The following is a 13,311-nucleotide window of genomic DNA, read 5'->3' as shown; positions in this document are numbered from 1 at the left end:
CACAAAATCACCTAAATTTGATAAATAAACTAGACTTATTTTCTTGGGTTGTTTTGCTCATTAAGAAAAAGCATCTTAATTTAAGAATTTTTAGATATTTTTACTGAAAACAAGACAAAAATACTAAGAATTTTTTTCTTGAAAATATTTTTTTTGCAGTGTGTAAGTTCAAATAACCTGCTTTGTAGAAGAAAAATTGCATAGAAGTCATTGAATGATCACCAAACTCAGAAGGGTTTTTGAAAGATAAATGTTTATTAAGATATATAAAGTTTTTTTCTTTTTTTTTTCTCGTTTCGGGTACTGTAAATTTGTATTGATACACTCACTTAATTACATATATCCTCAAAAATAAAAAAATAAAACATTTCTAATCATATTATATTTATAAAGGTTTTCTCTTTAATTTACAAACACTGTCCTCCAACTGTTCTTAAAAATGGAAGGGTTTAAAGACACATACAATAGTGGGAAATAAATCAAGACTCTTTCAAATAAAACAAAGATGAGTTCATAAGAACGCACCCTGAGACTGGACATTAATTTCTATATTGCTAAGAAATTGTGCCTCTTTCAACATTTACAATTGTTTTTTTTTTCTTTTACACTCCAAACGGTACCATCTCCCTTTTCAATTGGCTGCAGTTTGAGTTCAACTTGGCCAAGTCAGAAAAATAATAAATTGAATCCATATATTGGCAGTAATGCTTATATTTACGCATCATTTTTTATACTTAAAATTGAAAAAATATAAATCACAGTGAGTAGAACTGCATTGAGTTTTTTTGGTGTTAGTTAAGCATACCGTGAACGGTAGCTTATATTGGCCCCTTTTCATCATTTCTAGCATAAACCTTAAGGTATACAAAACTCCACACTTCCAAGTAGTACCAACTTTTTGCAAGACGGGTGAAGAAAGGAACAACGCTTATTGTTCTACAAAGTATTGCACATAATAATTCATAGCAAGCTTTTTTTGATTAACAGTTGTAGATGAGATCTATTGGTGATTATTGAACATAACAGTCAAATACAGTGACTTCTAATACAAAAGGCAAATGTGATTGGAAATAAAAACTGCTTAGAGTTGATACACGAAACAAAATCTACTTCCCCTGAATCTACGTGGTTTTAAAAATGAGGCAACTTTCACCTTCCAACATCCCCAAAATAAAAATGTGTGCATTTTTAACAAAGGTGAAAGGGTGACTAATGATAATGTACTTTTGTATAGCTTAGCTACATTATGACCCTGATATACTAAGACCCCCCAAAACAATTTTATTGCAATCTAACACATTGTACACTGAAAAAAGTGAAAGCTGCTCTACTTAACACTAGAGTAAAATTTATCCATGGCTGTTATTTAAATGTATATAACAGATTTTCAATAAAGTCTCCCAATCATTGACTTTTACACTGTAAAAAATATGCCGTAGTATAACGGTAAACTACTGGCAGCTAAGTTGACAGCAATTTACTGTTAATTTACAAATCTACTATCGTAAATTAACAACTCCACTATATTTTACGGTGAGTTACCGTATTAATACCATTGAACCTAAATCATTTCATTTTTGGAAACCGGTGGCCTTGAGTTAACGATGCAAAGATGTAAATTTCTACAGTAATTTACTGTTTTGTTGAAAAACAGCATTTTCTTGTAGAATCTGGCCGTTTTTTAACCGCAATTTTTTACAGTGTACCAAAATTGTATTATTTACAATCTCATGTTGTTTAAAATTGTTTACATAAAACCAGATTAAAATCGCGGCATTTATATTGCACCTATAATCACTAGCCGAGTCAAATTTACCTAATACGCCTATATTCGCTTTGTAATTTTTGCACTGCTATATTTAATAATCTATATTATTGTTGTCTTACTCAAATTATAAATAGTATAACTAAAAAAATTAATAATTAAACAGGTAAAACTGTGTGCTTAAATTTGTGAATTATTATTGCTCTCTATTGTCTATTTTAGGGTATTTTAGTATTTAAATATGTGTGTAATGACATGTTATTATAACTACGTCACCCAAATATCTATTTATTTCCTTCTTACTCTCATTAACATCGCAATTTAGCCTATATTCACCGTTAAAAAAAAGTGATAAGTCTAGCTGATATAGTGATAAGACAACAGGACCAAAACATAGTTGATGACTAAAAATAATAAGTTCATGACTTTACACATTACTTTGTGAATACAGTGGTATAATACACAGTATTTATGTATATGGGTGAATTTTACCGCTGGCGGATTTAGGTATCCAACGACCCCTGGGGTGGGAGTTTTAGTGTTAAAAAAACTTACTTCAATTCGTAAAACGTAAAAAATTATGTTTTATTAACGTACATTCTATCACGTTAAGGTGTAAACTTTTAAAAATGATTTGAGTTGGTAACACCTAAAAAAGTGAAAATTTAAGTTGAAAATGTTTAAATTGAAAAAATATATATTTTAGATGTTCCTTATTGAAATCATTTTTTTTTTAAGTTGATCCGACTTTTAATTTTAACAGTGTACGTGCATTTCTCAATTCCCAGTATGTGCGGGACGGGTATGGAAAATGTGGCATACAGAAGGTACCACCTCCACCACCACCTTTAACGTATTTTCGGTAATTAACCACATGATTTTGCATGCAAACTTTTAGTAAATCAGGGCCATCCCAGCGAGCAGTAGCCGTCATTTCTTGGTTACCAAAGACCCGATTTAGTACAGCTATGAGTAATCCACTTCTAGTCCAAATAAACTTGGATTGGCAAAGTTATCAGTGATTACAAGGTGTTTGTTTTCATTTATTTATTTATTGCATGTCATTTATTTTTAGGCTATGGTTAGAATTTTGCTTTGTTTTAGCCTAGACGTTTATGCTGTGTTTGGACGGCCATTAAACGCAAAATTGCTTAGTGGGAAATTTCCTTCACATCAATGCTGGGATCCGAATGGTAGTTGCAATAGCAGGCAAGCTCTCATCTCCTATAGTATCTACTAATCCTGAATGCTAAACATCTCATGAAAGTGTTATGGGGATAGAGACGTTGCCTAGAATTAGTGTGACGTGCATTTCCGACCTCACATGTGAGTGACTTCGGAAACAAACGCATCCAAAACGGTTAGACTTTATGTACTTTAAAAGTGCACCAAAACTTAGTGTCCTTTGTGTTAGTACAATCTCAAGTTTAAACAGTTTGTCGGGACACACTTAGCTTCTTAACATTAAAGATCTACAGTGACACGTGAAAACTAACATTACTATTTGAAGAAATCTCCCCGATATTGAACATTTTACAAGGGAGGATATAATTTTTTTTTTTTGCTGTGTACACCAATAAAACCATTTATGTTTACTTGCGTTCACCGGTTTACGAAGCCCTTTTGTGTTATTTCCCACAATTCAACTAATTCAAATATGTACAAGATACAAAAATAGAACAGTTGTGGTTCTACTTTACGGATACTGTTGTACGTGATCGGTTCTCTCTCTAATAACAGCGACAATAATATTAATATAATAGTATTATGATAAAAATCTTAAAAATACAGACAGGAAAAATTCTCTTACTTTGTAAAAAAACAAAAACAAAAACTAGTGCAGATGCGTAGCAATGTAAACCTGGTCCTACGACTATGTTAAAAAGTACAGATTATATACTTTATAATATATGTATACATATATATACTGTATATATATATATATATCATGGAAAAGCAGGTCATGTTATATCCTCTCACAGAGAGCGTTCACATCATAGTTTCTACGACGGTGTGTGTGGGGGGCTTCGTCAAGCTTCCATTCCAGTTGGGATCCAAAGGCTGCACCAGCTCGTTGTTTTTGGGTCGGTGGTCTTTGGGGCAAGAACTCGCCCCTCCACGCACGGGTGCTGCAACAGCTTTGATCCTCTGGAGGAAAATGCATATTGTTGTTATAAGCTCAGTCATCAGCTTGAATTTACTGTAAATAAACAGCCATTAACTCACTTCAATGAGAGGTCCGTCTGACTGAATAATTTTGATCACGACCACCATTGGTATGCAGATCATGGAAGCGAGCGCGAGGCTCCAGCCAACTCCAATGGACCAATCAGGGTACTCGTACATTTTGTTGTACCTCAGGGGCGTATACTTGACCAATGAGAAGACAAAACATCCCTGGGGCATAAAACAGACTAGAGGTCACAAATGTGTACCTTAATCCAGAGCAGGGGTCTCCAACCTATTTATCTACTCAAAACTTTTTTTTATTTATTTTACTTGTTGATATGCTTTACATACATAAAAGATGCCAAACGAATATAAAAATATGTAATAAATAAATGTTACAATTGAGAATAGACTGTGCTTTGGCGGGCACCTCACAGACTCTGTGCGGGCAACCCATGGGCACCATGTTGGAGACCACTGATCCAGAGGTTTCAGCACAATACACAAACAACATTAATGTATCTAAATCTTATAAAAGATGAGCAAACTACAGAAATATCTTCATGCTTAAGTTTATACTTGGAGTCCGGCAACTTTCTAAATAGATTTATCTGTGGCACAAAAATGGGTATACATAGGGAAAGATTTCCAAAAGTCTTCTTGTGTTTAGTCTTCTCTAACAACGTGATGGGAGTCGGATTTTTGCAGCAAATCCAAATCGGAAAAGCGGCTTTTGGGGGATGGGAGTAATTCACACTCCCTCAAATGAATTTGATAGGATCTCCAATGTAGTGTAATGACATATTGTAAAGGTTGGAGTAATTTAATGTACTATAGCTTTTATTTATACCTCTTTAGGAGACTTACCACACACAGAAAAGGTGTGACCACAGTCCAACTCCACTTCATCCAGGGATTTGGTCTGTAACCAATCATCTCTTCAATCGCATCATAGAAATTATCCGCGCCTGTGAGGAGGGCAGCTATGTTACTGTCTCTGGCTTAAAAGTGTTTAAAGGCACTTTTACATAAACATACACAGCACATGGACTCATTTTGGGGTGGTTTCCCAGACAGGGATTAGCTTAAACCGGGATTAGGCCTTAGTTTAATTAGGAAACTAGTTTACATTTTGAGGCAAAGCAAAGGGTAGGGGAGAACAGGGGCAAAAGTAACGCGGGACAAAACTAACAAAGCGATTTTCTCCGAGCTCTGATAACATTTGCATCCCAAACTACGACAGCATCTTACGCACACAAACCCTTGACAGACCTGACAAACATCGCAATATTTCCTCACCGCTTTGCGCGTGTAGGTCCAGAAAGCTGTATTATAGTAAATTCCTAAAGCGAAAATTTTGTTCTTATAAGACGTTGTGTTTCTGATTTCATGTGTTAAAATACTGATCAATCTACAGGTTATTTAGTGCTCTAACACTTTGAGTTTTTCAAAATAAAAGTACATCGGGATTAAATGTCAGGAGTTCCTGTCAGGTTGAAAGTAACACCGCTGCTAATACTGTTGCATGATGTTGAAAATGTATAATATTTTTATTTGATTACATTTTATTTTATAGTGTTCATACTGTTTAAAAATATTTTTATTCGCAACAATTCAAGTTTTTGCAAAGATAAATGACAAAATATGTTTGCAGTTACATATTAACGAAGTCATAGTCATGTATATTTAATAAAAACACGTGTAACACAAAAATCTATCTTGTTTTATTGTGTTACTTTCGTCCCTGCAGGTGGGGTCGAAAGTAACAATTCACTATTTATGTTTAAAGTGAAATTATACTGGTATTGATAGACCACACTTGTGAGTTATTGACCACGGCAAAAATATATCTCTGTCTATAACATTATCTTTATAATTTAAGTTTTTCTGAAAATGGTACTTTCGCAACCGCTCTCCCCTACTAATGTATTTTAAGATATGGCAGTGCAAGTTTGGACAGCTCTTACATTTATTTTAGTCTAGGACTAGTCTAATCTCTGTCTGGGAAACCACCCCATGATGTTTATCAGATGTTTTTATGTTGATGGTTGGCTGGCTTTGGTAAAAAAAAAACTATTGTATGATTATTGGCATTAAGCAGCTTATTCTCTCCCAGTTCGGAAAAGCATCAGATCAAACCAAAGTTCCTACTGTTATTTGATGTTAAGTGTCAGGTAAATCTAAAATGTATTATATAAGCACACAATAAGTATTAATAAGTATTTCAAATGATGATAATACAATGATTTTATTTTTGCAAGATTTTACTGTCAGTGCAACGAAATTAGCAGAACATTTGGAGAAAATGATGGGGGCAATTTTTAAGTTTACAAAATTGTTTAAATGTGTAAAGCAGTTCGGATTTTTTACTTCAATCAAGTAAATTTTTCAAGAATATGTACTTTATCAGTCTGCGTTTTTACTTCACTACATTTTGAAGCATAGTATCATACTTTTTATACCACTACATTTCAGTAGTAGGCCTACTCAAATATTTAAAGTACTTTAGTATTAAACATATGTATGGTATAAACTAGTAATAATATTAAGCATAATATAAATTAAAAATATTATACATAATATTAGAAAGCAATATTATGCATCGAATTAACTCATTCCCTGCCATTGACGAGTTATCTCGTCAACTAAGAGAAAACATTTGCATAAAAAACGTGTTCCTATTAAATTTTTATGTTAATCTGCAATACCGCATTATCCACTTACCCAATTTATGAACAAAATGAAGCCAAAATGTTATTTACTAAATTTACTAATTTTAAACTCTGTGTATGTTTTGATAATCATTCTGAATCTTATCCCGAACAAAATTCCTTCACAAAAATGCAATTATTTCAGCTTTTGCTTAAAAAAAATACCCATATTTAAGAGTTTATATGCAGAGAAAAAATATGGATAGGATGCTGGCGGGCAACTTTTCAAAAAATGGCTGGCGGGGAATGATTTAAGAAGTTGAGTTAAAGTTTGTATTTGAGTAGTAAGTAAAAACTACTTTACTATCTCTGGGATTATTTAAATTTAGTGTAATAAATTAAGTGTAAATATGAATCAAAGATATGCAGTGAAACATAACTTGCTGGACTGGACCTTAGGAAAAGGTAAAAAAATAAATTTGAGCAATATCAATGGGTGTGGCATTAAAGGTGAAATATACTAAACCTTTTCTCATGTGACGTGCTAGATTGTACTGTCTACAAAATTTGTTTGTATTGTGTACCCAGTTCCACATCATAAAGAAAGTCATTGTATAAACTAAATCTACTGTACCTGCATGCAGGTTATACCCACCTATTTACGGCTCATTTAGATTTTTAAATCAAGGTCGTGACAGTAGGGAACAAAGACCTTCTGTATTTGTTATCTGAACACGGTTATAGCTCAATGCAAAAAGTACATTAAATATTTGCTATTTAGCAATTCAATGAATAGAAGTGCTTAACGTTTACCATTAAGCAAACATTTAAATCCTCACACAAATGAGTTGGTAAATTACAATGTTGCAGATCTAACGTATATATATTTTTTTCTTTTTATAGTTCTTGATCAATTTAAATAAAAGATAAATATTTGTTGGACTGTTTTTGATAACTAGCAGGATAAAATGGTTGAGCTTGACAAATGTAGCTAACATGAAAAATTTAAATAAAAATTCGATTATTTGCTTTATTTTAATTGAATATTTTACATAGGGCTGCACGGTTATGACAAAAATCATAATTGCAGATTATTCACCTTTTTATTATAGTTGTGATTATAATAGATTTTACATTGAAGTTTTGAAATGTTTTATAACTTTCTGTGAAGCAGCTGCATGGTAAATTCGAAACATTTAAAACTAAATCATATAATGTAAATAACAAATAATTATGGGAGTAAGAATGGCTAAAGGACACATCAACTCAGTTTTAAAATCTTTCACAGAAATGAGCACAAATGGACAGCTATAATTGAGGTTTTTGGCGATTATGTAATTATTTGTAATTCCGAATACTTGTGTAGCCCTATTGTTACATAATTTTACATGTCGGATGCTGTTTGGAGGGCTGACTGAAACCATTTTGTGTATGTTTGTTTGGCCTGGTCCTTTGTTAACGTGAAAATCAGCTACTTTTCATTCTATGCTAATCTTAGGTTACGTAATAATTTAACATTCATACAGTAGTTTTTTTCCTTCAAAGAACCTCTTAGATTGTAAATTTGTATCGCTATAAATAATACAATAGGCCCCTAACATGTCCATGTTCATAGAAAGTACACTAGTATGTAATAATAAACATATAGGGGCGGTTTCCCGGACAGGAATTAGACTACTCCTAAACTAAAATAAATGTAAGAGTTGTCCAAACTACTGCACTACTACAAACTTGCACTGACATATCTTGAAATACATCAGTAGTCTGTTTTGCCTCAAAATGCACACAAATAAATGTTTTTACTAAGGCATGTTTGTTAAAACTAGCCTAATTAAACTAAGGCCTAGTCCTGGTTTCAGCTAATCCCTGTCCCACCCCATAAACTTGACATTTTCTGTGCACTTGTTGTTGTGCTTACCGTAAACCCAAGCTACGGCAATACATTCAAAGAATGCAACCCATAAAAGGCACACGCCACTGGCTGCATAGTAGTCAAAGAGTTGAAACACATACATGCCACCCTGGAAAAAAAGAAAACAATAAAAGTCAATGCAATATTGTACAAGCTAATACTATAAAAAGACTGACAGGACAATAGGTCTGATGTGATCAACAGTTGCCTTTCTTTCTTTGCCAAAATTGTTTCTTGCACAATGCGTTCAGGGGAGACTGTGTCACGGAAAATAGGGACGCCGTGTGTCTCGAACCACAAAATAGCATTCCTGGTTTATCGCAGCTACGTGGGCTTAGCAATCATTGACAAGGGCCAGAGGAATCTTAGGTGCATTGTCAGACCAGGACTTGACTCCTAGTATAGCAATGAGATTCCTCTGTGGAATTGTCACTGTTGTAAGCAGATCAGGACATCCATAAAAAGACATGGAAGTTGGGGAGATAAGGTACTGGGAGTGGAAAGCTTTTGCTTATGGGAGAGAGCTGAGGCTGTTGATCTGGCCATACAAGATCAAATAACAATGTTGCTAAAATCTCAAAAGGAAAACATATGGTGGCGGCATTAACTAAGCGGTATTGGATACAGTACACTCTCCATTTAGCCAGGATATGCTAGCTAGTGCGTTGATAAGTGGTAGAGACTAGAATTAGTATGGTTATGACTAAAGGTGGAAATAATTCGCTGTCCACTTCCGGTTATGAATGCAAAGTGTTTAACTATTGCACTTACTTTGGTAACCATGGTTAATCCCAACAGGAAGCTCACAAAGCAGATAATAGCAATGAAAATTTCACGCCGATAACCCTTCCGTAGGAAGGATGGATACAGATCCACCAAGGATGTGATCTGCCCTTCCACTTCAACAAACTGGGAGAAGAAAAAAAAACTGAGTCAGAGACGACAGGCCAAAAATATTAATCTTTGCAATTGCTCTTCAAGATCAGAATGTCACCTCCCTCCGAACCCCCTGACAATGACCAGCAATAGCAAGTAACAAATCATGGTTTACCTAGTTGTGAAATGAACTGAGGTGTAAAGAGATCATACAGTACTGTAATGTATTTAGATAAACATATTATTGTAAAGCACCACGCTGTGGTACGGTGGACTCCCTCAACGTTTGTGGAGCCAGATTTAGCACAGTGTTTGATTTCACTGGGCATGAGAAATGTGATAGTACAGGACTCCAACTGCCAATGTTTTTTCTTACTGTTACTATAGACCAGGGATGGGCAACTACGGTCCTGGAGGGCCACTGTCCTACAGAGTTTAGCTCCAACCCTGAAAAAATCACCTGCCTGTAACTTTTTAGTAATCCTGAAGACCTCGATTAGCTTGTTCAGGTGTGTTTCATTAGGGTTGAAGCTAAACTCTGTAGGACAGTGGCCCTCCAGGACCGAAGTTGCCCATCCCTGCTATAGACTATACTGTTTTAAAAATGGTTGCTCACATATTTCACCAAAAACTAAAAACCAAATGTAGGACAGTGGCCCTCCAGGACCGAAGTTGCCCATCCCTGCTATAGACTATACTGTTTTAAAAATGGTTGCTCACATATTTCACCAAAAACTAAAAACCAAATGTAGGACAGTGGCCATCCAGGACCGAAGTTGCCCCATCCCTGCTATAGACTATGCTGTTTAAAAATGGTTGCTCACATATTTCACCAAAAACTAAAAACCAAATGTAGGACAGTGGCTATCCAGGACCGAAGTTGTCCATCCCTGCTATAGACTATACTGTTTTAAAAATGGTTGCTCACATATTACACCAAAAACTAAAAACCAAATGTAGGACAGTGGCCATCCAGGACTGAAGTTGCCCCATCCCTGCTATAGACTATGCTGTTTTAAAAATGGTTGCTCACATATTTCACCAAAAACTAAAAAACCAAATGTAGGACAGTGGCCATCCAGGACCGAAGTTGTCCATCCCTGTTATAGACTATGCTGTTTTAAAAATGGTTACTCACATATTTCACCAAAAACTAAAAACCAAATGTAGGACAGTGGCCATCCAGGACCGAAGTTGTCCATCCCTGCTATAGACTATACTGTTTTAAAAATGGTTGCTCACATATTTCACCAAAAAACTAAGAACCAAATGCTAAATATGCTAGATAATCATGTAAAATGACTTAAAGGTCATGGGGTTTGTACAGATTCAAAGAATAAAATGACTTATATAGAATTACCATTGTATAAATTAGGGGCACTCCATCTGCTTAGCATAGCAGTTTTTCTTTAGACACTCACCTGACTGTCGAGGCCCAACAGCAGAAGCATGATGAAGAAAAGAACAGCCCAAAAAGTAGGCAGTGGCATCATGGTCACAGCTTTAGGGTAGGCAATGAAGGCTAAGCCAGGACCTGTTGGGTAGAGAACAGGGGGGAATGTACGATTAGCAAGGCTAGCCATTTGCACACTTTGATCTATGCCTCTGTGGTGCGCTTCTGTCGTCGGCACAGACCAAAAGGAGACATGAAAGAAAAATGGAGCAACTATCTACATGACAAAGCGAACAAGCCAGGCAAAATTTCTGCGATAGCTCATCGTAGGTCCAAAGACTGTTTCATCGCATTCTATTGAAAAACTAGCCTCGTGATGTTAGCTGTTCTGACTTTTCAATATCTAGAACACAATACAAGCACCTTCTCTTGCTTACATTACTGCAAGATGGAATTGTGGAATTCAAAAAGGATATAACACACAAACAGCACAATGTATATACGTATGAAGAGTACAGATGCAAAACCTGCTAAGTGGGTTTGGCATGATTTCTTGTCAATTAGCATGATAAAAATCAGACTCTTAATAGATTCTGCCTTAAAAATGCGGTATTTCTGAATGGCACGGGATTAAGTGGATTTGACATGAAAATCTTTGATGAACGTATAGTACGTGTCGAGAGCATTTTGGTACAACCATCATCTCAGTTTTGACACAGATGGCATTTAGCGCCTTTTGCATCTGAACTCTTCAAATGATAAAAAGTATCCAAAGAACAATACAAAGCTTGATGTAGCACAGCATCAATGTTCAATTACAATAAAACGCGTTTTCCGCAGAGTCAGGTTTCTGCATCCACAACTTCCCTCCCTACAACTCCAGAATGAGATATTCCTCTTTCCAACAAGCTTCTTTTAACTTATATTTGGAAATGAATCCATTCGAATCATACAAAGGATGCCTGTTCAGAATTCCCTGTAAAAGCTGTGTGCAAACACAATTGTGCTGATCTGCAAGGAAGTTCAAGTACAGCTTAGATTTGGGTGTATAAACATAGTGATAAAGATGTATGTTGTGTGCACTTCATTTGAGCCAGACATACTTGAAACAGAGTCTCCACTGAGGATAGCCAAAGTACGAACAGTATCGACAACTACACCTTTGAAATCAAGCAACTCTGCTTGCTACTGAACATAACCGTGTACCACAAGAGAACATAAAACAACTCTACACCTTAAAATCAGAAGAGCCATCTTGAGAATTATTTAACATAGTTATCATGGTAGAAGAAGGAACCGACTTGGCACCGAATTGCCAAATTAAAGCCAAAATCTCCAAAAGGCATGTTGGAAACAGATCAGGATTCAGATGAGTTCAGATCTGTAATTTGCCTTTATCATGATGTTGGCACAAGATGCTCCTCGATTTGGCTCAGCCTATGGAAACCAGCTTCAACAGCACTTAATTCTAAACGTAAAGTTGTGTTATTCCACAGTTGAAGTCTTGCATTAGTTGACTTGGGCTTAATTTTCCCAGTGGCTCCAAGAACGAATCCAAGAAATTTCCGTTTCTGACCAAAAGGCGAAATTTAATTCTTAGCTGCTGAACATCAGTGGTTTCGAAAAAACTAATTTCGAGTCCTGGACGTTTCATTACTCCCGACTTGTTTTTGTTGCCGATGGTTTTTAACTACAGGATTACACTCTTTTGATGATATTTGCAGCAGCAGTGCCCACCATCACTGCTGCTTGACCCTCGTACCTGACTCTGCCACATCGGCTATGTCCACCCCTTGTTCTTGTGCCATGAAGCCCAGGACGGAAAATATTGCGAAGCCAGACACAAAACTGGTAGCGCTGTTCAGGCCTCCAAGCAGCAAACAGTCCCTATATCACACATATGTCATGGAGTTTGTTAATTAACACAGAGGAACCCTACGTTCCCATTTTGCCTGTTCACTGGACTAAGCCTACCTCCCTCCCCCCGGGACAATGAAACCCACCTGTAGCAATTGTATTTGTACTTGTTGTAGCTTCCCAGTGACGTCATTGCACCAAGACAGATGGCGTAGGAGAAAAAAATCTGCGTCCCCGCATCAATCCAAACCTAGACACGAGACAACAAACCACTTGTTGATGGACAACATGAATGGAGACTCTAGCTAATTCAAAGTTGTTTTGTTGATTAACTGGCGAGACAAACTCAAATATTTGTGTGCATTCTGACTCTTGCAGGTCCTTCAGATCTGTATACACTATCAAGAAGTAATATAAATTGTTACTACTTTATGACATGTTTGGATTTTAACTGAGGCTGTCAAGTATTTTATTCATGTCAACTGTTTCGTACATATTGGGGCAGTTTTCCAGACAGGGTTCAGGTTAATCCAGAACTAGGCCTTAGTTATATTAGGTCATTTAAGTCATTTTTGCATAACATACCTTAGAAAGAAATAATACTGGTATGCATATTGAGAGGCAAAACAGTGACCCTGATATATTTTAAGCTCATGCATTTTAGTCTGGGACTACTATACTGTAAGCC

The 13,311-nt window shown here is 35.8% G+C and overlaps 1 protein-coding gene across 1 annotated transcript in view; it reads right to left on the bottom strand.

The window, feature by feature from the left end:
- Positions 1 to 234: 234 nt before the first annotated feature.
- The window catches only part of LOC129453570 (sodium- and chloride-dependent taurine transporter), a 28,496-nt gene continuing 15,419 nt past the window's right edge, over positions 235 to 13,311 (bottom strand). Inside the window, exons 8-15 of the mRNA XM_073865682.1 lie at positions 12,770 to 12,873; positions 12,529 to 12,653; positions 10,795 to 10,907; positions 9,269 to 9,406; positions 8,504 to 8,606; positions 4,802 to 4,902; positions 3,992 to 4,162; positions 235 to 3,913 (exon numbers count right to left, since the gene is read on the bottom strand). Of these exons, the coding sequence (XP_073721783.1) occupies positions 3,755 to 3,913; positions 3,992 to 4,162; positions 4,802 to 4,902; positions 8,504 to 8,606; positions 9,269 to 9,406; positions 10,795 to 10,907; positions 12,529 to 12,653; positions 12,770 to 12,873 (1,014 nt within the window). The 3' untranslated portion in view covers positions 235 to 3,754. The remainder of the gene's footprint in view (positions 3,914 to 3,991; positions 4,163 to 4,801; positions 4,903 to 8,503; positions 8,607 to 9,268; positions 9,407 to 10,794; positions 10,908 to 12,528; positions 12,654 to 12,769; positions 12,874 to 13,311) is intronic.

The sequence above is a fragment of the Misgurnus anguillicaudatus genome, unplaced genomic scaffold, assembly GCF_027580225.2.
Source record: "Misgurnus anguillicaudatus unplaced genomic scaffold, ASM2758022v2 HiC_scaffold_32, whole genome shotgun sequence".
Classification (NCBI taxonomy): Eukaryota; Metazoa; Chordata; class Actinopteri; order Cypriniformes; family Cobitidae; genus Misgurnus; species Misgurnus anguillicaudatus.
This window is presented reverse-complemented; position numbering and strand designations above follow the sequence as displayed.